Raw genomic sequence first — 19278 nt, forward strand, 5'->3', positions numbered from 1 at the left:
AAAAATTTCAAAAAATACGCTTATGTTGTTTATACATAGTTGTAAAATCCACATTAATATAAACTGTTTTTATTAAGCTTTAGATATAGATAATGTTGTTTATAATTGACTTCCCTGGTTATCACGTGGGAGTTTGTGTTTACCGGGTAAATTCTCGGATTGTTTTATTATTTATTTGCGGTTACTTATCAAACAAATTTAATGTCGTTTTTCTCTTCAGACTTGTTCATAAGAAAAAAAATCATTGCAATATCGACTACACGGATAGCCGAGTGGTTGAGGTCACCACGCCAAACCCACTGTTAGTGACTAGTCGTAGACCAGGCGTAGGACAAACGTTTGTGTGATCCACAAATGCTTGTCCTGAGCATGTCGTTATGCATGCGACTTGATTTTTCGTGAAACCACTCTCGACACAAGGATTAAATTCTTTAGCACGTTTAATATCATACATATTTTTAACTTATCGGACTGCACTAGCATACCTAAGCTATTAATTGCTGCCTACCCTCTGTGTCTACCTTATAATAATTAACAAATTCTCCCTCAGTCCATTACATGTCAAATATAAATGTTTCCTAAAATTCCCTTCTTATCAAACCGGACGTTTTTCTTTAACACCATAAAAAAAAACAATTAATAATAAATTTGTTATTGTAAACAATCACGCCCCTTACATCCAAATTCCTAGGAATTGTACCGTCCGCGTCCACCAGTATTTTGCTCGGGATTACCCAAAAATGCGGATGACACCGCTTGGTACAAAGATATTACTGGTTACGTGTTAGGATGTGTGTATGAGAGATGTAGCCATCGGAAAATATGAAGGTTTATTTTTGTATAAAAATATATTTGTTTGAATGTTCTTTTGAATTTGTGATTGACAGATATTTGTTATGGAGTATATTAATAAACTAGCTGTTGCCCGCGTCTTCGTCCCCGTGGGTCGAAGGTTATGATTTATACCTGCCCTATTTTTTTCACATTTTCCTTTGTATCTTCGCTCCTATTAGTCACAGCGTGAAGTTTTATAATCTAAAGCCTTCCTCGATGAATGGCCTATTCAACACATAATTTTCAATTTGGACCAGTAGTTCCTGAGATTAGCGCGTTCAAACAAACAAACAAACTTTTCAGTTTTATATATTAGTATAGATATTAGTATAGATTATGTTAGAAAAATAAATATTTAGTGTTGTAATAAATTCGCAATGTTAAAATATCATAATTATTTTTTATTTATTCGTTATAGTTTCTTAACTTAATATTAAAATAATAATCCTACTGCATTTGTATATTATTTAACTGTTTAATGTATTTCTATCCTCATACCAGTTTTTATTTTTTTAAAGAATTCGTCAAATGACTAAAATAAAATTTTCATTCATTGTTAATACGCGGTAAAGTTTTGTTTTAATGTGAATGACGTATTATTAAGCAGAATTGGATATTAAGTAGTTTATTACGGGATCTTTAATTAACGTACACATAATATTGTTGGCGTAATTTGGAACTTACCAGTAAACTTAGTTGTTATTGTGGTTAAAATCTTAAGCGAAAGTTACTGTGAGAATAGTATTTATATTTTTTTCTGTAAAATTTATTTTCAATTGTTTCTTTTTTTGACGTATGGCAGCCTGTTTTGTTTTAAATTTCTTATTGTTTTATAGATGTATGATATAAAATATTGACTGCTTTCGTAATCTGTATGAGTTTCAATCGTGTCTGCTCTAAGACATCTTTTAATGATGAATAACAGTCTAGAAATATCCCACTGTTGGCTTGAATGGCTTTAAAAACATCATTCTTAATATCTTGTACCATATTTAAAATTTCCTCGTTAGAACTACTCAGTTAGCTATTATTTTTAAGATCTTAAATACATAATAATTAATTCCAAACGAATGAAAGTTGTTTTTTATGTAATCATAATAGACACGTGTACGCATCTTTGCACGGCAAGAACTTAGTTGCGTAGATTAAGGTTATTTAAGCAATTTTACTTTCATTTTCGTGTTGTTTGTTGAAAAATGATAGTGAATGGATGTCTTTGTATTTTTATTTATATGAAAAACTCACTATGAATAATATCTTTGTGTAAGTTTATTTGATATGGTTGTTTTGTCTCTGAAATTTCCAGTTAAATTAACTGTATCTGTACATTTGCAAAGAAACTGCATTTTTTTTTAGAAAATATGTATTAAAATCGCCGTGTTATGTTTTGGGTAAATGAATAAGTATCTTCCAGTAAACCTGCGAAAGGCAAAATTGATATTTACATTTATATATTTCCATATTGATATATTATCTGTCCAAAGTTCAACTTAGTTATGTAATCTGTGATCTAGGCCAACTTTGCGTGTGTTATGACAGTTTAAACATAAAGAAATTGTTTTATTATTTATTCTAGTTTGAACTGGGCTTGGTTTAGATTAAAACGAACGACACAGAAGTACATCCATTTGTGGGTCAGATTCTTTTTTAAATTAAGCTATCATGTGAAAACTACCTAGTGGATTTCTTGTAACAAACTATAAGTTTACATAACTTTCTTGTTATTAATTGGATTAATTAACAAAACATACCATAAACCAGTTAAAAATATGAAGAAGCAAAATAGAAATCAGTTTCACTTTACATAAAAAAAACAATCTTAAAATAAAAAACAAAAAGAGCAACAAAAATATTGCCTCCGCCATCACGTTTGCATAAACCGATCCAATTATCAGTGCCACAACAACGGCGGACTGAGCATCATATGTTATCCGACCAGTGTCCGTCATTATATTAACATCAATAAAATAAACGTTGGAGCGTTCAGTGCATCGCTGATCGCCAAAGAGTCGCGACGTGCGCGGTCAACACCACGTTCTCAGTTACAAAATAAATTCACGTTTTAATAAGTGTTTCTATAAGTTTTTGGAATATTATGGCCGAAGGTGACGTGCCATTAGTCACAAGTTTTGGCGGCAGTGAAATTGAATTTGGCGGGAACGGAACGAAGATGACAAAAGCTAATTCAAGGTTTGTTTTTTTTTTTCGTTCGGATATTTGTTGTGGCGACTTTTTCTTTGTGAAGCCTAGGTTTTTCCTCTCGTGTTGAATTTTAATCGTGTTTGTTTATTTCTTTATATGTTAATACAACGTAAGCAAGGACCTTGGCTCCAACGAGAAATACTTTAAAACTGGTTTTGTGCCTAATCTTTCTATTGAATAAAGATTTTGTAAAACACAATTAAAATAATCTCTTTGCATAGATATTCATGCCAAGTGTTGTAAATATGCTAACAGCGTACGTGGGTAATCGTTTCAAAATAAAGGACAATGTAGGTACTGAGGTGTCATTTCATAACAAAGACTGCATAATGAAACGTCTAGCGAAAGCAAATAAACAAGAGATCATGTCATTTAATATTCTATTACAAAAAAATGTGACGAATTTTACAAGCTTACGAAAAAGTATACACAAAAAATTATTTTCCCAAAAACAACAAATTATTAACCTCACAATATAATTTAAAAAAATGAAAATAATTAAAATGTGCCAAGTACTGTTAAAAAAAAAACTACAACATAAAATGTCATAGATGTAACATGGCGGAATTGAAACTGGTTTTTTTTTCTAAAGCAGGCAATGACGTTGCGTTTAAACAACCACGTCGTGCTGCATTTATTTGCCATAATAAAATAGTTATTATATCTGCTATCAGCTGATCTTTTGTGACGGGAAACTACTATCAACGACAAATGCTATATACTTGTAACAATCATGGTCGCTTATGTAAAACTGTTTTTTTTTCTTTAATATTTTACAAAGGAACTTTAGATACTCAATTTAAAAAAAAAATATTGTGAAGTCGCGAAATCAAATAATTATAAATGTTTCATAATTTTATCTCAAGGTTAATACTTTAGTAAGGCTAGTTTTCGTAATTCCGCCATTCTGTTACAATTATACTAATTATTTTGTTTTCTTGGCTACTTATTTCATAACAACAATTCAAAAAATTACAATATTTCTGAAGATCTGTGTTAAGGCAAAAGAAAACAGCTGACTGTCAGTTTTAAAAAGGAATTCATTGTTCTGTATTCAAATTTGGAAACCCGCCAGTAATTTTGACGTTTAACATTTTTCATTTGAGGTCAACAAGGCTTTGTTGTTGAACATTCTGCCATAAAGTACTTAGTCATATAATTATTCATTTTAAGGATAAATTGTTTTAACCTCAAATAAAATTTTGACTTAAAACAATTGGAATATTATTTTTCTTAAATAAATCTTCAAGAGTGACATCTATTTGACGTCAAAGACGATTATTTTAAGTGTCAAAGGCGGCGTGACACTTAACGGCTACTTGAAGCAAATTATTATTTTAGTTCGTAGACATAAATAACAATTATTTAACTACCGGAAAAACTTTCAGGAATTGATAAAACGTTTATTTATATTCGATCGTAATTTTCTTTATTATAAAAATAACTTAATAAATAGGTAAAGTTTATTTTCCAATATTATTAATATAGAGAAAACATTTTCGCCATAGAAAATTAAATATAACATTTAAAATATTTTGTATATAAATAATGTTACCTATTATTTTTATGACCAACATTTTTATTATAAAAGATTTTGCCGCCGTTTTCAAACGTAACTTGTTCAAAGTCGCTCTTAATTATCATGCTGTCTCTATCATTTTCAAATGGAATGATGAGACAAGAGACATTTTAGAACGTTGTTACTACGTAATGTATTGTTTGTGAATACAGGTGTTAGTCTAATAATAGGTCATTTACAGATATATTTTATTTTATTTAAGTAAGTACCAATATACTATTATTATATTATTTTACACCTTTTTGTAATTAACTATTTCATAGATCGATTTTATTAAAAAACGGTATCCATTTTTAAAATTGTGTCGCGTATTTTTTTTTTCGTTTTAATTTAAGAACACATTGACAATTATTAGAAAATACCGTTTTTAATTCGACAATGAATACCAAAATATCTAACGGATTGTATCTTAATTTTAATATGTATTTTTAGTTTTATTTTAACGGTATATTTTGTTTAAACTACGCAGTCAACTTATATTAACCGGTCTTAAACATTTGCATAGATATTATTTTTAAGGTCGGGGCTAACGCAATCAGTCATTGAGCTATTGCAAAAGATTTTAAATCCTTATTTAAATTGTTAAATTAATAGACCAATACAATCAAAAAAACTAGCTGACCATTTATGTTAAGCAACGTTAAGTAAGGTCATTTGAAGATGGGTGACCGTCTGCGGCGACTATTATAAACAAATATTGAAATACTTAAGTCAAACTTCTTTGATTCGGAAATGGAACGTGTAGAATCATAAATTAAAAAGCCATTCGTTTTCCATTTCAATCTTTTTTTTCCAAGCGTTGGCTTCTTGCTTTTTTATCCGCTTTGTGCAACTTTGTGTTAATGTTTTCCGTTTAGGAAATAGTCTAGTAAATCATTTACTGTGTTATTTTCCCTCTCACCTTAAACTTAACTACATGGTCACAAACAATGCCAATATTAATCGTTTTAATTTATTTTTTTACTTTTCATTTGTTATTGTTCAGTAGTTTAGTGCAGTCATGCAGTGATTTTGCCGCCAAATGTGACAGTTGATTAAAAAAAATGTTTAGGCACAGGTGTTCGGCTGTATCTGGTCTTTGTGCTCCTACAATAAGGTTAGTTGGAACTCTTTAGTGCTATTCTATCCATAGTTTTCTTTTAAAAGTGTAAATCTTGTTTTTTATTCATTACTTAAGTGTTTAGTAGGCCATTATTTTGGCTAGCATCTGTCTTTTTAATACAAAATGCATGGATGCCAACGATTATTTTAACAATCAATGTCAATTATGCGTAAAAAAACTTATTAGCGATATTGTCAATTTAATTTGTAAAACATTAAAGGAAACGAATACTTTAAGTTAAAAATAATTCAATTGTGCGGGTCAGGTATTGCCTAATTTATTTTAATTTATACAGAAGTGAAGGACTAGTTTTGTTTTAAGAGTTTCCGTATTACACTAATTAGCAATTTTACAGTACAGTATACCATGTACTACTGAACGTAGTAAAACTCTGTGCTTGTGTCTCACAGGGGCAAAAGGAATATAAAGATCTGGACTCATACAAACACCTCTTAAAGTAACATTAATGCAGATGTGGGAAAGAGATGCAGGGCTACATGGCGGATAGCGCTGTCTCGCTTCCACAAAAGATTAAAGGATTAAATGATTAAAGATTAAATGATGCAAAGGTTTGCTCACGCTTATTTATCAGGATCGCTCGATTAGTTTCAGGCTCAACCGGAGTCCTTAATCATGAGCTGACGCGGCTACAAGTAGAACTGACTTATCACGAAAGATACTATACCTTATTATCTTAGAAGAGGTTATGTTAGGACTGTATGAAGGATTGCAACGCATTGCTATACACCGACACAAAAACGCGGATGACGTAGCACGGCGATTCAGGTTTAGTCAGTAAGAGTCTGACACACTATACCCTAGCACGAGGATACACAAGCCGAACCAAAAAAAAATCTAGGCCCTAAAACACTTGTTCAACATTTTTATTGTTTTTAAACTGAAAGGCAAAGTTACGATATATTATGTAACAATTAGTTTCTAGAAACTTGTAAAACTCGAAATTAAAAGCAGTTTTACAAGTGCGTGATTCATTTAAAATGCCAATATGGCGTCATGTTTTCATTATATCAGCTTGGCATTGTAAACAACATTTTTTTGGGTATTTATATACATTTTATGATATATTATGTATGAATAGATTATGAATTATTTTGTAAAGTATTTAAAAGAAGATATGATTTTTTTTTTTACTTTTACATCTTAAATTTTAAAGGTAGTGATGTATTGCACATTATTCTCTATTAGACTGTCTAAAATATTTACACTGAAATGCAGTGGTACCAATCTGAAGTCTACCACCTATTAAATTTAACATTTTTGACCCCTGGAATCTGAAACCTATTACACTTACGCTATGCTAAGGACTCAAAAAGCGTGTAAAGGAGACTTGATCTTATGGACATTGGTCGCGAGTTAAATAAAAGGACAAGAAACGGTGGAAATATTTATTTATTTAAAATATCAACTAAAACAAATAATAGACATGAATGTATCTTGGTAGCTTTATCGTTTCATAAACTGTGGTACCTTCGTTGTATCTGAATTCCATAACACAAGTGCGTTAGCAACTTACTTTGGGTTCAGAACAATGTATGTGATGTTGTCCGCATTTATTTACTATCTTAAGCTCTGTCGACAAATTTCAAAAACGATCTTTGACTAGTCTTTCTGTGTCTTTAATATTGTATATCTATGGATCGAAATTACAAATCCTTTTCTCAGGATTGTTGCTGATTGTTCCTAGTTGTACACGAAAAATAGGCTAAAAATAGGCCAAAGATACAAGCTAGGCCAACAGATACCGTGTTATATAATTACAAAAACACTTGCGTGTAACATACTATGACCATTACAAACACGAAGGTTTATGCTTAAATATGCTGATTGGAATTCGTTGTATGTTAGATTCCGTACATGTATCATACATACATATTTAGTGTTTCATACATTCTTTGTAACTGATACTGGCTTGTTAACAAGGATAAGGTCTTTTTGAATTATTAACATTGAAAATTTGAATTGTAATTTTCAAACTGTTGATTGATGAAACAAAATGGCGACTTGACATTTGACGTTTTAGTATTTAGCTAACATAATATCATATTTTAAAGGCCTAACTGCTAGGCACATGCCTAGCAACTTTTCATACAGAGAAGACAATTCTTCTGTGTATGACAGGCCGCTCTTTACCACTACGTTAGCTCACTGCAGGCAAAGTGATTCTAGATTCCAATATTTTTGATCCAGGTTTCCTCACAGTCCTTTACTTGTTTCAGAAGACATAGGTAATACCTTTGCAAGAACAAAAACGTACAAGTGACTTCAAATAAATAAACTACTGAGCAAAACTTAATGCAATATTTATGGCACTAGATTTTTATAGGACCAAATGACAGATATTCCACGATGAAATAAAAAAAACAACAAAATCAATTCATTCACTCAGAAGTTCGGAGACAAACATTTAAAAAATCAAAATACAGACGAAATGAGGCCGTCCTCATTCTTTGAGTCGGTTAAAAATGAAATATAATCCCTTTTAAATATCCCAACTTCTGAACAAGCACGTAATCTAATTAATTATTTATTAGTCTATTTACATATATCTGTAATCACTCACGAACACTCAAATAAGATTTTGAGGTTTACTTGTAAATATAATGAAGGTTATTTTTGATCGGTGTTAGCGGGTTAAATATTTGAGTGATTGCACATTATCACGTAAATCTTAAATAATCTGTTGAACTAATTACTGACCCCAATTAATTAATTTAATTTCGGTAATGGATCTTTGTCTAAGTGCCTTGAGAAGGTTGCATCTCAATAACGTAGAAAATTAATAGAAATCTTCAAATGTATGACATTTTGTTTTGACAAGTGACGTGACTTTGACTTGTCAGTTCAATACATTTGAGCGATTCGTGACAGGTATGTCAGTTATTGACAAACAGGTCCTGAACACAGATCTAGACAAATTAATACAGAGGAAAAACATATAAAATAGATTATTTCAGTGCCCAATCTATAGACTAACTTTTACTCGCGTTTTCATCCGACTGAAATTTGGTCTGCCACATCACATTTCACAATAAAATTCAGATAATTTAATCTTGAAAAGTTTGCATTGTGAATATTTTTTTAAAAGTCGAAATTTACTCCCCGCGAAATGAAATAGATAATTTTGTATTGCATATTATTTTATGCATTATAAAAATAGCTAAAGTCACTGACTCGCTATTATTTGAGGATTCTAAAAATACAAAATGGATTAGGCGTTAAAAAATTCTGTAAAATACTTAACATACTTTGATTTAGGAATATACCTAGGGAAATTAAAATAAATAAATGCGGACAACATCACATACATTGTTCTGAACCCAAGCACTTATGTTATGGAATTCAGATACAACGAAGGTACCACAAACACCTAGACCCGAGACAATGTAGAAATGTGAATTTTTACATTGACCCGACCGGGGATCGAACTCGGGACCTCAGAGCTAGCAACACCTTGAAACCGGTGCGTACGCCACTCGACCACGGAGGTCGTCATCAATTGATAAAAGAACTCTCAGACACGGATTAACCCTGAAAATAATACCCTCCTTTTTGGCAGTCGAGTAAAAAGTAAACTATGATATAATACTTTATAACATGTTTCATCAATGAGACAATTAGATACCTCGGGTAAAGTTCAAGAGCATTACGACTAGCTAAATAACCTTGTTCACAAAGAAATGCTAATCAAATGGTGTTCCGTACATTTGCATTTTATTAGAGTTAGTACCTGCGCCGGAGTTAAGTCTTGGGTCAACTGTATTCTGCTTTATGAACAAGTTGATATGTGAGTTATTCTTTTATGATTATTTGATTAATTAAAAACGTCTAGGAATACTAAGGAATTTAATATTTGTGTCACGAGGGGTTTTGCACTTTTTTATGAACGAAACTATATAAGATACAAAATTTTAAATAGAAAATGGGGTGTTTTTGTTTTTCTATCTCATTTCTCTACTTCGTTCTTAGGAAATATACCATATGATATTATGTTTTTGTAAGTGATAGTTTTAACAGTAATTTAAAGATAAATTATGGCCAAAAAAAACACTTCCCATACCAAAGAAATGCTATTTACCGTAAATCCGGAGCTGTTTCAATTAAAACAATTAAATTACTACCATTATCTACCAAAATAGAAGGTCAGCGGTAAATCGAAAGTACATCCTACAGTGACGTCATCCAATGTCGAGATTCTATTCATTGTCTAAATGAATACAGTTAAAATTAAATCTTATTCTCGTCGATTAGAGTTCAAAATCCAAGGATTAGATTTTGTAAGGATATCTGTTAGGCTTTGTCATTTGATATCCTGAACGAATTTTAGTGGAGCTTAACTTTAATATATGTCTAGTTATAGTTACATTAACTAAAAGTCATAGTCATTCTACTTTTCAGACCAATCTATTGTTTATAAAAGTTTATTTGATTTTGCCTTACTTGTAGCACTTTAAATGATACTTACATGAAATGCATCTAGACACCGAACAGTTGACACAAATACATATTATATGATGTCACATAAATGTTTGTCCTGAGATGCTGTTTCATTAACCACGAGACCACATGAATCTCACGCGAAATGCCACTTACTAATTGATAAGGAAGTTTTAGAAATTAAAACAGCAAGCTACAAATTATCATAGAGTATTGACATGCGCAAAGATTATGTGAGAAACTGCTGTCCTAAGTTGGGAAAACAGAGGTTGTAAGCTTTTATGAGAGACCACTTACGAAGTCGTTTGTTTCCATTATTGTAGATCTAAACATCAGCTGAATCTAGCCAGACTAACTAGAGTCCGTCGTGCACCTAGCTATGGTCATACCTGTAACATTTTAAAAGTGTCTGGAAAACGGCCTACCTTTAAAAAATCCTTGCATCGCGGGAGATTTTACAAACATTCTAGTCACATGCACAAAGACACGGAGACTCAGATCAACATTTGGATCACACAAATGCTTGTCCTACGCGATGATCGGTGGGTTTAGCGTGGTGACGTCAACCACTCGACTATCCGTGCAGCCAAAATGAAAAAAAAACTTATAATTTCGAGACTGGAAGTCGACCCCAGTTCGGAAAAAGGGTAGGCAGAAAAATACCGTACATTATAAGTTGTGTGTTTGTTTGCCTGTGTCTCTAGAGTAGGCAATGCGGTGGGCGTTACCGGAAAGCATGATAATTATGCGTCAACGTGCACATATGGTCACAAGTACAGAACGATTGACCATTCATTCAAACTATATTATTTACCAAGTGATAACTCTGAAAGAAATTAACGTTTACCTCAACGCACGTTAGTGGTACACTGTGTGACGTGGTGGAGATTTAATCCTCGCGTAGGACAAGCATGAATATGATTCTCATAAGCGTGCCAAAATCAGAAAAACTAACATGGCTGCTGTTTTAATCATGTGTCGTAGATGTTAGAGGCCACTGCTGATTATGATATAAATTTGCAAAAGTGGAGTGTTGTTTTTTAACTTTTTAAAATTTGTTTAGGGTTTTCTGCTAAGGGTCAATTGCAGTTTGCAGTTGAAATGCGGCCCGTCTGTTTAGACCCTAAGACGTATGACGTATTTCTGACAGGTAAAGTCGCTTTTTATTATTATTGGCAGATATTGTAATGTCAATAATATAATCCATTCAATTATATTGAAAACGACGATGCTATTGTAAACAACTTCTTATCAAATAAAATGACAATCTTGTGGTTAGGTACTCAAAGTTTCCCATTTCCGTATTTGGTACAATACTGTTTGGGTATTTTTATATTTATAAACCTTTAATATACTCGAATGTCGAAAAATAAGGGTTAGATTTTAGTAAAGAGTACTGTTTTTTTTAGGTTTGATAGCACAAAAAGATAACTTAAACAACGCTGTGTGGATGAGATAGGTTAGTGGTTGAGGTCACCACGCCAAAACACACCCGCGTCGGACAAGCGTTTGCGAAATCCAAGCTTGTTTTTAGTATGTGACTTGAATGTTTGTGAAACTCCCGCGACACAAGGATTCAATTCCTTCATGTGGGATTGTTTTTTACATAAAAGACTCTTATAACCGAGACAATATATCATCGCATTATAATAAAAATTACCTCAAATATATGGGAATGCCACCCTTTTCAACAAATGACGTGACTTTGGCTTTGTCATATCAATACTTTTGAGCGATTCGCCAACATTAGCGCTTGGTCAAATATAACTCGTAAACAGGTCTTTATATTCCATTTCTAAACCTTAATAGTAACTGGAATGACATAACAAGTGCAATAAAACTGTATAAATAATACAATAGTTTATACAAAGCTCATTCTGTTAACGAAGTGATTGTGTAACCAACTTTCTCTATTATTATGGTAATAAGGTTCTATAAGGCGTAACGAAATATTACTCTATCCGTTTAGAGAATAACCGATGACAATGCTCTGAGAATTAGAGGAGCTCGTGGCTAAGCTAAGTGAAACGATCACAGGTTAAGCTATGCTTGACGCGGTTGGTCCGTAGATGGGTGACCATCTTTGTCATAACGAGTTCCTCCGTGTTTCGGAAGGCACGTTAAATTGTGGGTCCCGGCTGTTATTCCTACATCTTTGACATTCGTTACAGGTAGTCAGAAGCTTGAAAAGTCTGACAGCCAGTCCAACCAAGGGGTATCGTGTTGCCCAGATAACTGGGTTGAGGAGGTCAGATAGGCAGTCGCTCCTTGTAAAGCACTGGTATTCAGCTGAAACCGGTTGGACTGGTAGCCGACCCCAACATAGTTGGGAAAAGGCTAGGCCGATGATGAATGCTCTGAGAATAACCACCTAAAACTTTAACTTACAAACGTCAAAATGTATGAACTGTCACTGTTAATTTGACAGCTCTTATTTGACAGATTAGATTAGAATATTCTTTATTGTACACCATGGAATTACATCAGTGATTCTTAATACATACAATGTTGGGGTACAATGGCGGTCTTATCGCTAAAAGCGATATCTTCCAGACAACCTTTGGATGGACAGGAAAATTATCAGTATGTACAGAGGTAGATGGTGTACTATTGTGGTACAGATTCACATAAGTTTATAGTAATTGTGGATTTCTATAAAATGTTTTAAGTAAATTATGCGTCGACTAATAAGATGCCTCATTACTGACATCTATCTTCACGATAAATTAAAACCCTGTCAATTATTGCTATTAAAACGTCAACATGACTTTGACATAAGCTATCAACGGGTTAAGTGATCTGTCAATGTCATTAGTCATTTCCGGAAAACGTTCTAAATAAAAACCGTATAACAAGCGGGTTAATAAATCATATATAAAATAATATTTCTTTGTCTGACAATTATTTTTGCACTGATAACCTAGAGGTCAAGTAGCAAGTCCCATTGTATTTTTAATCTGTATTTAATGCTGCCCATTCACGATTATTTATGTTCAACTATAGTTGATTGATTTTGTTTTATTATAGAATGCTTTGGAACTATATTATTTCATATGATATTTGAGTTGTTACGCCTGCCTATCTAAGTCCTACTACTGGGCACAGGCCTCTTCCCAGGCGTCACTTGCTTGCCTGAGTATTCATCAATTCTACACTTCATGTTTAAAAATCCATACACATAACTTCAAGCCACTACGACATTTATTAGTGTTAATCTATAAAAATGAAGTTCAATATTCTTCAACATGTCTAAAAACCTATTCGTTAAGATGATTTTACAAAATCAACATAATCATCATCATCAGCCCATATTCGGCCACTGCTGGACATAGGCCTCCCCAATTGCACGCCATCGAGATCTATCTTCGGCTGCATCAACATAGTTATCCTTTAAAAACCCACCTATTTCAAGTTTTGCATTTTTGAATAATGTTATTAATCTTTTAATTCTATTCGTGTAATACGTACTTCATAATTGACATTTAAGTGCAGTCCAACACGCGAATCATTTCAAATGGTTAGTCACGAAGCTGCCTTTGTTACATATACACAGACACTGCATGTACAAGTTTTCCTATATAACGTTTGAGGAGATAACCTCCATGTTTTAAAGTAATATTATTGTGGGTGTGGAAGAGAGAGGCCGTACTACGCCGTGCAATGCAATGTCTCGCTTCCACAATTACAATCATCTTACTTCAAAACGTGTCAGTTCTTTTTCTGGGGTCGTGGTGTGCTTGAACAGTAATGTTATGCTTTCTCTGTCACTCCCATTCATTCTTGTAAAGTAACGACAAGGACATTTGTTTTTGCTAAAAACCGTCTCGCTCTGTAAGGAATTAATCCTTGTATCGCGGGAGGTGTTACAAACATACAAACTCTCATGCACAAAGACACCCAGGCTCAGGACAACCATTCGTGGATCACACAAGTGATTGTTCTACGCAGGGTTCGATCCAGCGACACGTCGCGCATAGTGGGTTTTGGCGTGGTTACCTCAACCACTCGTCTAAACGTGCATTCACTATTACGTTTAATTTTGAGTATTACAAGTAAAATTATGCACTATCTGTGACGTAATCACCTACGAATACCGATTTCAAAAAAGTCCAGAATGGCTAAACTTTACAGTCTTTCCACTGTACATTTTTAATTCAATTTCGTTTTTGTTTCTCAAGATTTAGTTACAATGCACTCAAGTTTCGTCAAAAAGTATTGCTTAAATCTTAATTATCAAGGTTTCATTAAATGAAATTACTTTATTATTTAGAAGAAATATAAACTGAAATTGTTTCATATCGGCACTACCCTTGAAAGTCTATATCCGTTCACTTTTAGTGATTTTGAGAGCACTATTGTTACAAAGGAGTATTTTATATCAATGCAAACTTTTGAAGTAAAACGGTTGTGGGAGCGAGATAGCATACTTAACTGCATATCGGTGTCTCGCTTGCAGTTGCACAATGTTTCTGTTTGAAAAAAATTGTAAGTGCATTAGTTAATTTTATTAATTTATGATTAGTTTTCAGTTATTGATTGGTGTTCGAGTCACGATTTCACGACTTTTAGAATACTTAGTAACTGCCTTACTAAAGTAGATGAATTCATGTATTTTTTTTGTCAATTATTCTACACTATCTGTTGCTCGCAGCTTCACCTGGAAATGTCGGGTAAAACTGCAAAAACATTATCCTCCTTAAATAAAGTCGGATTTAAGCAGACACGATCCAAGGTGTCACCTACTTCAAAACAAATTTCATCGAAATGGGGCCTGCTGTTTTGCGTGAAGAAGTAACACACGTATACATATACACAGACATGTACTGTAAACAAAGTAAATTGAAAATTTTAATAAAAGTTTTGGATGTTAAACGGAACAAATATTTTTGAAAAGAAGAAACAATCCGTTTGTTCTTTTAAATCTTATGCCAAACTATGTTCAGTTACGATTTTTAGTTCAACCAAAAAAAGATACTGAACAAAAAACACCGGACAAAGAATAATATTTTTATTGCAACATTGCAACAAATACCAGAACTAGCAAGTTTAATAAAAATACCATTAGACAATACACCATGTAGATATTATCTAAACTTGTACCACGAACTCTTAAAGCTAAACTATTATCGTTATTGAAGAGAGATGGCGCGACGACGTGTATAGCTCTGTCCCGCTCACACAGCTGCCGTAATATTAATTTAAGATGTTATGGTAGAGGGTTAGTTATTATCAAGGATCTTGTTATTAATTCTAATAACTTGACGGTATGAACAATTTCAATTTCGTTGATTTACTATCTTAATAGATTTTGCAACTTGGTTATAGCAAATATATCTCCTAAATATAAGAAACGAGAATGTTTGTAACAATGGAGTTGGTACAAATGGATGTTTGTCGCATATTCACGCATAAACTACTGAACGGATTTGTTTGAATTTAGCACAGATAGGTAGTCTGATACAGTGCCGGCGTAAGGGCCACTGACACCCCGGGGGAAAATATTGTGGCGCCCACTTGAGGGAAGCAATATCAAGTGTTAGTTTTTTGCTGATCCCAAGTAAAATTATATTAAGAATTTCATCTTTCCTTAAGCGTTACGTTTGGCGGTGGAAGTATTCCACCTCTAGCGTAGAGCACAGTTCTGAGGGTTTGCGCCAGGACAGGCAAGAGACTCCAACTTCAGACCTTGGCGCCCCCCAGAATTTTTCGCCCTGGGCCATCGCCCCATTACGCCCACCTCTCTAACGCCGGCACTGGTCCGATATAACATAATATTTCGACATAAAAAAAAGAAAATTCTGACCACTGATAACCAAGTTTTGACTGCACGGATAGCCGAGTGGTTGAGGACACCACACCAAACCCAATATTTGCGACGTGTCGCAGTTTCGAATCCCAGGTAAGGCAAGCGTTTATATGATCCTCGAATGTCCTGAGTCTGGGTATCTTTGAGCATTTCTTCCCGCGACACAATGATTGCTTTAGGTAAATTCTTAAATTCCTTTAATTAATAACGGAGTTCCTTATAGCAAATTAAAAACCACGTCTTTTAAAAACCATCCAAAGCAATCTGTACTGTCTCCAATTTGCAAAGGTATCATTGAAATGATTAACATTAGTATGGTCCAGTTGTGTTAATTGTGTAGCGGCCATCTTTTGTCATACTGGGTCATTGGGTCAAAAAGGTTGTTTCAATGGCGTCAAATATTTATGTGATGACTTATTGCGTTTGAATAATTAGTATTAGTCTTTAGTCTAACAATAACATTCTGAAAAAAAGGGACCAAAAGGATAAAATTTACTTTCTCCATCTTTTTCAAAGTCAGTGAATAAAATGTTTGGTTCAAAACGGGTGTAGGTCGACGTGTCTCGGGTTCGATCCTTGTGTAGGACAAGCTTTTGTGTGACCCATGTATTCTATAAGTCTGGGTCTCTAAATGTATGTGACTTAATGTTTGTGAAACTCCACGCTATAAAACATTACATTCCTGTTACTTACAAATATAGTCTTCTAAACTACAACTTAGACAATAACACAAAGCCCTGCTCAATTGAGGTCACATAACATTCTAACTGTTGTGCAAATACACATGATACTAATTGTTACGAGTCGTCGTTTATGCAACACCCTGTACTGTAAAACTCTTGAAGTAATGTTATAAGTGCGAGAGCGAGATAGCGCACTATGTTGTGTAGAGCGTCGTCTCTTTTCCACGATTGCCATAAGATTACTTTAAGATATGGTGGTAGGTGGTGTTCCAACCGATTTGGCCGATTGAAAAAAGGAGGTGGTTCTCAATTATTCTATATATTTTAGCTATTTTCGTTACTTCAGTACTTCGGAATGGATGAACCAATTTCGTTGTTTCTTTTTTTAACGTGGTGTAGACGTCATTAGGTCACTGGATGTCAGTTTGGCTCAGTGCTTTATATTTTTGTCAGTTGTATATTTTTGTTTCTGTACTCAGGAATCTACGTGCTGCACTAAGCATTCTATTTTTGTGATTCGTTTCCTTAATTAAAAAATAATGTTCCTTATTAACTTCTTTAAAAAAAATTACAATATTTATAACTTAAAAATAGTTTTCCTCACAATCCTTTATCTCAATATAATACAATCTAAATCTCATGATAAGCATAAGAAAACAAAGAATTAATGCAAGACAAATCGTCTTTGTCATGCCTTTGTCCATTAAGGCATATTTAAACGAGGAAACATCGTGATAGCAGAGCTTATTCATGAGTTGCAATTATGCAAACGACTAACGAAACTCCTGAATATATTGAAATGACAAGTTAAACTTAACTTGTCTATAAATTCCGGTCTTTCCATCGGTGTTATCGCTTAGAAAAATAAGCGTTAATTCTTTTTCGTAGAAGAATAGTTAAAGACTGTCGTTGCCTCTGAAACTATCAGCTGTGAACAAGGACTCCGGATGAGTCCGCAACTAGTTAAGCAGTTCCAATAGCCATGCAGGAGTAAACTCCTTTTCCTCAGGCCCAAGTTATTCAAAGTGATTTTACCGCCGGCAATGTATTGCAATTATTTTATATTTGTTAATTGTTAACCGTAGTTAAGTTACAATGGTTGAAACACTGTTGATCCGTCTTTCTGGAGGTAGCTTATAGCTGCGACACAGTTTTCCAGACTAAGGGTGCATTTCCACCAGAGATGTGCGATGGAAATGTTTCGTGCGAAGATGTCCGCTGAGCCGTTTGTAAGCTGTGCTGACCGAGGCGAGCTATACGAAGCGATTCTATTTAAAAAAAAATGCGGACAACATCACATACATTGTTCTGAACCCAAAGTAAGTTGCTTATGCACTTGTGTTATGGAATTCAGATACAACGAAGGTACCACAAACACCCAGACCCGAGACAATGTAGAAATGTGAATTTTTACATTGACCCGACCGGGGATCGAACCCGGGACCTCAGAGCTAGCGACACCTTGAAACCGGTGTGTACGCCACTCGACCACGGAGGTCGTCATATTGGTTCTATACAAACACATCCTTCGCTACGCATCCTCGTACATCTCTGGTGGAAATGCAGCCTAATGCGGCTGTTAACGTACACATAATAATGTAAAACGTATTTTTTGGTTCATATAAATATACATATTTGTATATGCCACGATAATCCCGCATCGTCTAAACAAGCCTTTACGCTCAGACAGTGAGACAAGACAGTGTCTCCTTTGTCATTCTGCCTTTGTCCGTAACGCGGAAGTTGTACGCGTTCCGGATAGCACGTGAATGGGCGGTTTTATTTCATTAATTTGAATTTATGTAGGAATACTTGGCAGTGGCGGTAGTGTAGTGTACTGATAGTAACCCAGTTTGATTGATGTTTTGTTTTATCTCCTACCTTTTCACTTAAGAACGTTGTTTGAAACGAGACACCGCGAGAAACAATGCAAAATAGATGCATTAAATCCTGAAAAGGTTGTATAGCATTCGATACTAACTTTTCACTTCCCTACAAGTTAAAATATAACTAAACGTTTAGTTCGATGATATAATCATAGTATTTAACTAACACGACTAGTTTCCTCAAACACAGTTAATTAAATCAATTAATATATGCGTCCTCAGTGATAATTGTATTACAGATCTTTCCTTGTTGCCACAAAGTCATTTTCTAAACGTAAATAATGGCTGTGATTGGCTGAAACATAAACAATGTAACATAGCATTATAATAGAAAACGAATAGATAACTTCTAATGTATGAGAATGACTTTTCCCTTCAACAATTCACGTGACTGTTTCGAAAGGCACGTTAAATTGTGTATCCCCTTTGTGAATCCTCATGGACACCCACTCGGGGCAGGGAACGGGTAGTGTCGGACTCTTACTGACTAAACCTGAACCGCCGTGCTACGTCATCTGCGGTTTTGTGTCGGTGTATGGCAATACGATGCAATCCTTCATAAAAAATTGTGGTTCCTACTGTTATTTATACATTTTTGCCAGTGGTTACGGGTATAAAGAAGCTAAAAAGTCTGACAACCAGTCTTACTAAGCGCTATGATTTTCAGTCGCTCCTTGACAAAACACTGGTACTTAGCTGTATTCGGTTAGACTGATTCCATAACTGCTGCA

General features: G+C 33.9%; 1 protein-coding gene across 3 annotated transcripts in view; it reads left to right on the forward strand.

The window, feature by feature from the left end:
• The window catches only part of LOC113504275 (PTB domain-containing adapter protein ced-6), a 79028-nt gene that overhangs the window by 12193 nt on the left and 47557 nt on the right, over positions 1 to 19278 (forward strand). The window contains exon 1 of one of the 3 annotated variants that reach the window (XM_026886507.1): positions 2675 to 3024. The exons of 1 other annotated variant lie outside the window; for it this stretch is intronic. In XM_026886507.1, the coding sequence (XP_026742308.1) occupies positions 2930 to 3024 (95 nt within the window). In that variant the 5' untranslated portion in view covers positions 2675 to 2929. Of the gene's footprint in view, positions 1 to 2674; positions 3025 to 19278 lie in introns of those variants that run through there. One more of the 3 variants, XM_026886509.1, reaches the window with a different exon arrangement.

This window comes from Trichoplusia ni, chromosome 21 (genome assembly GCF_003590095.1).
Source record: "Trichoplusia ni isolate ovarian cell line Hi5 chromosome 21, tn1, whole genome shotgun sequence".
NCBI classification, from domain to species: domain Eukaryota; kingdom Metazoa; phylum Arthropoda; class Insecta; order Lepidoptera; family Noctuidae; genus Trichoplusia; species Trichoplusia ni.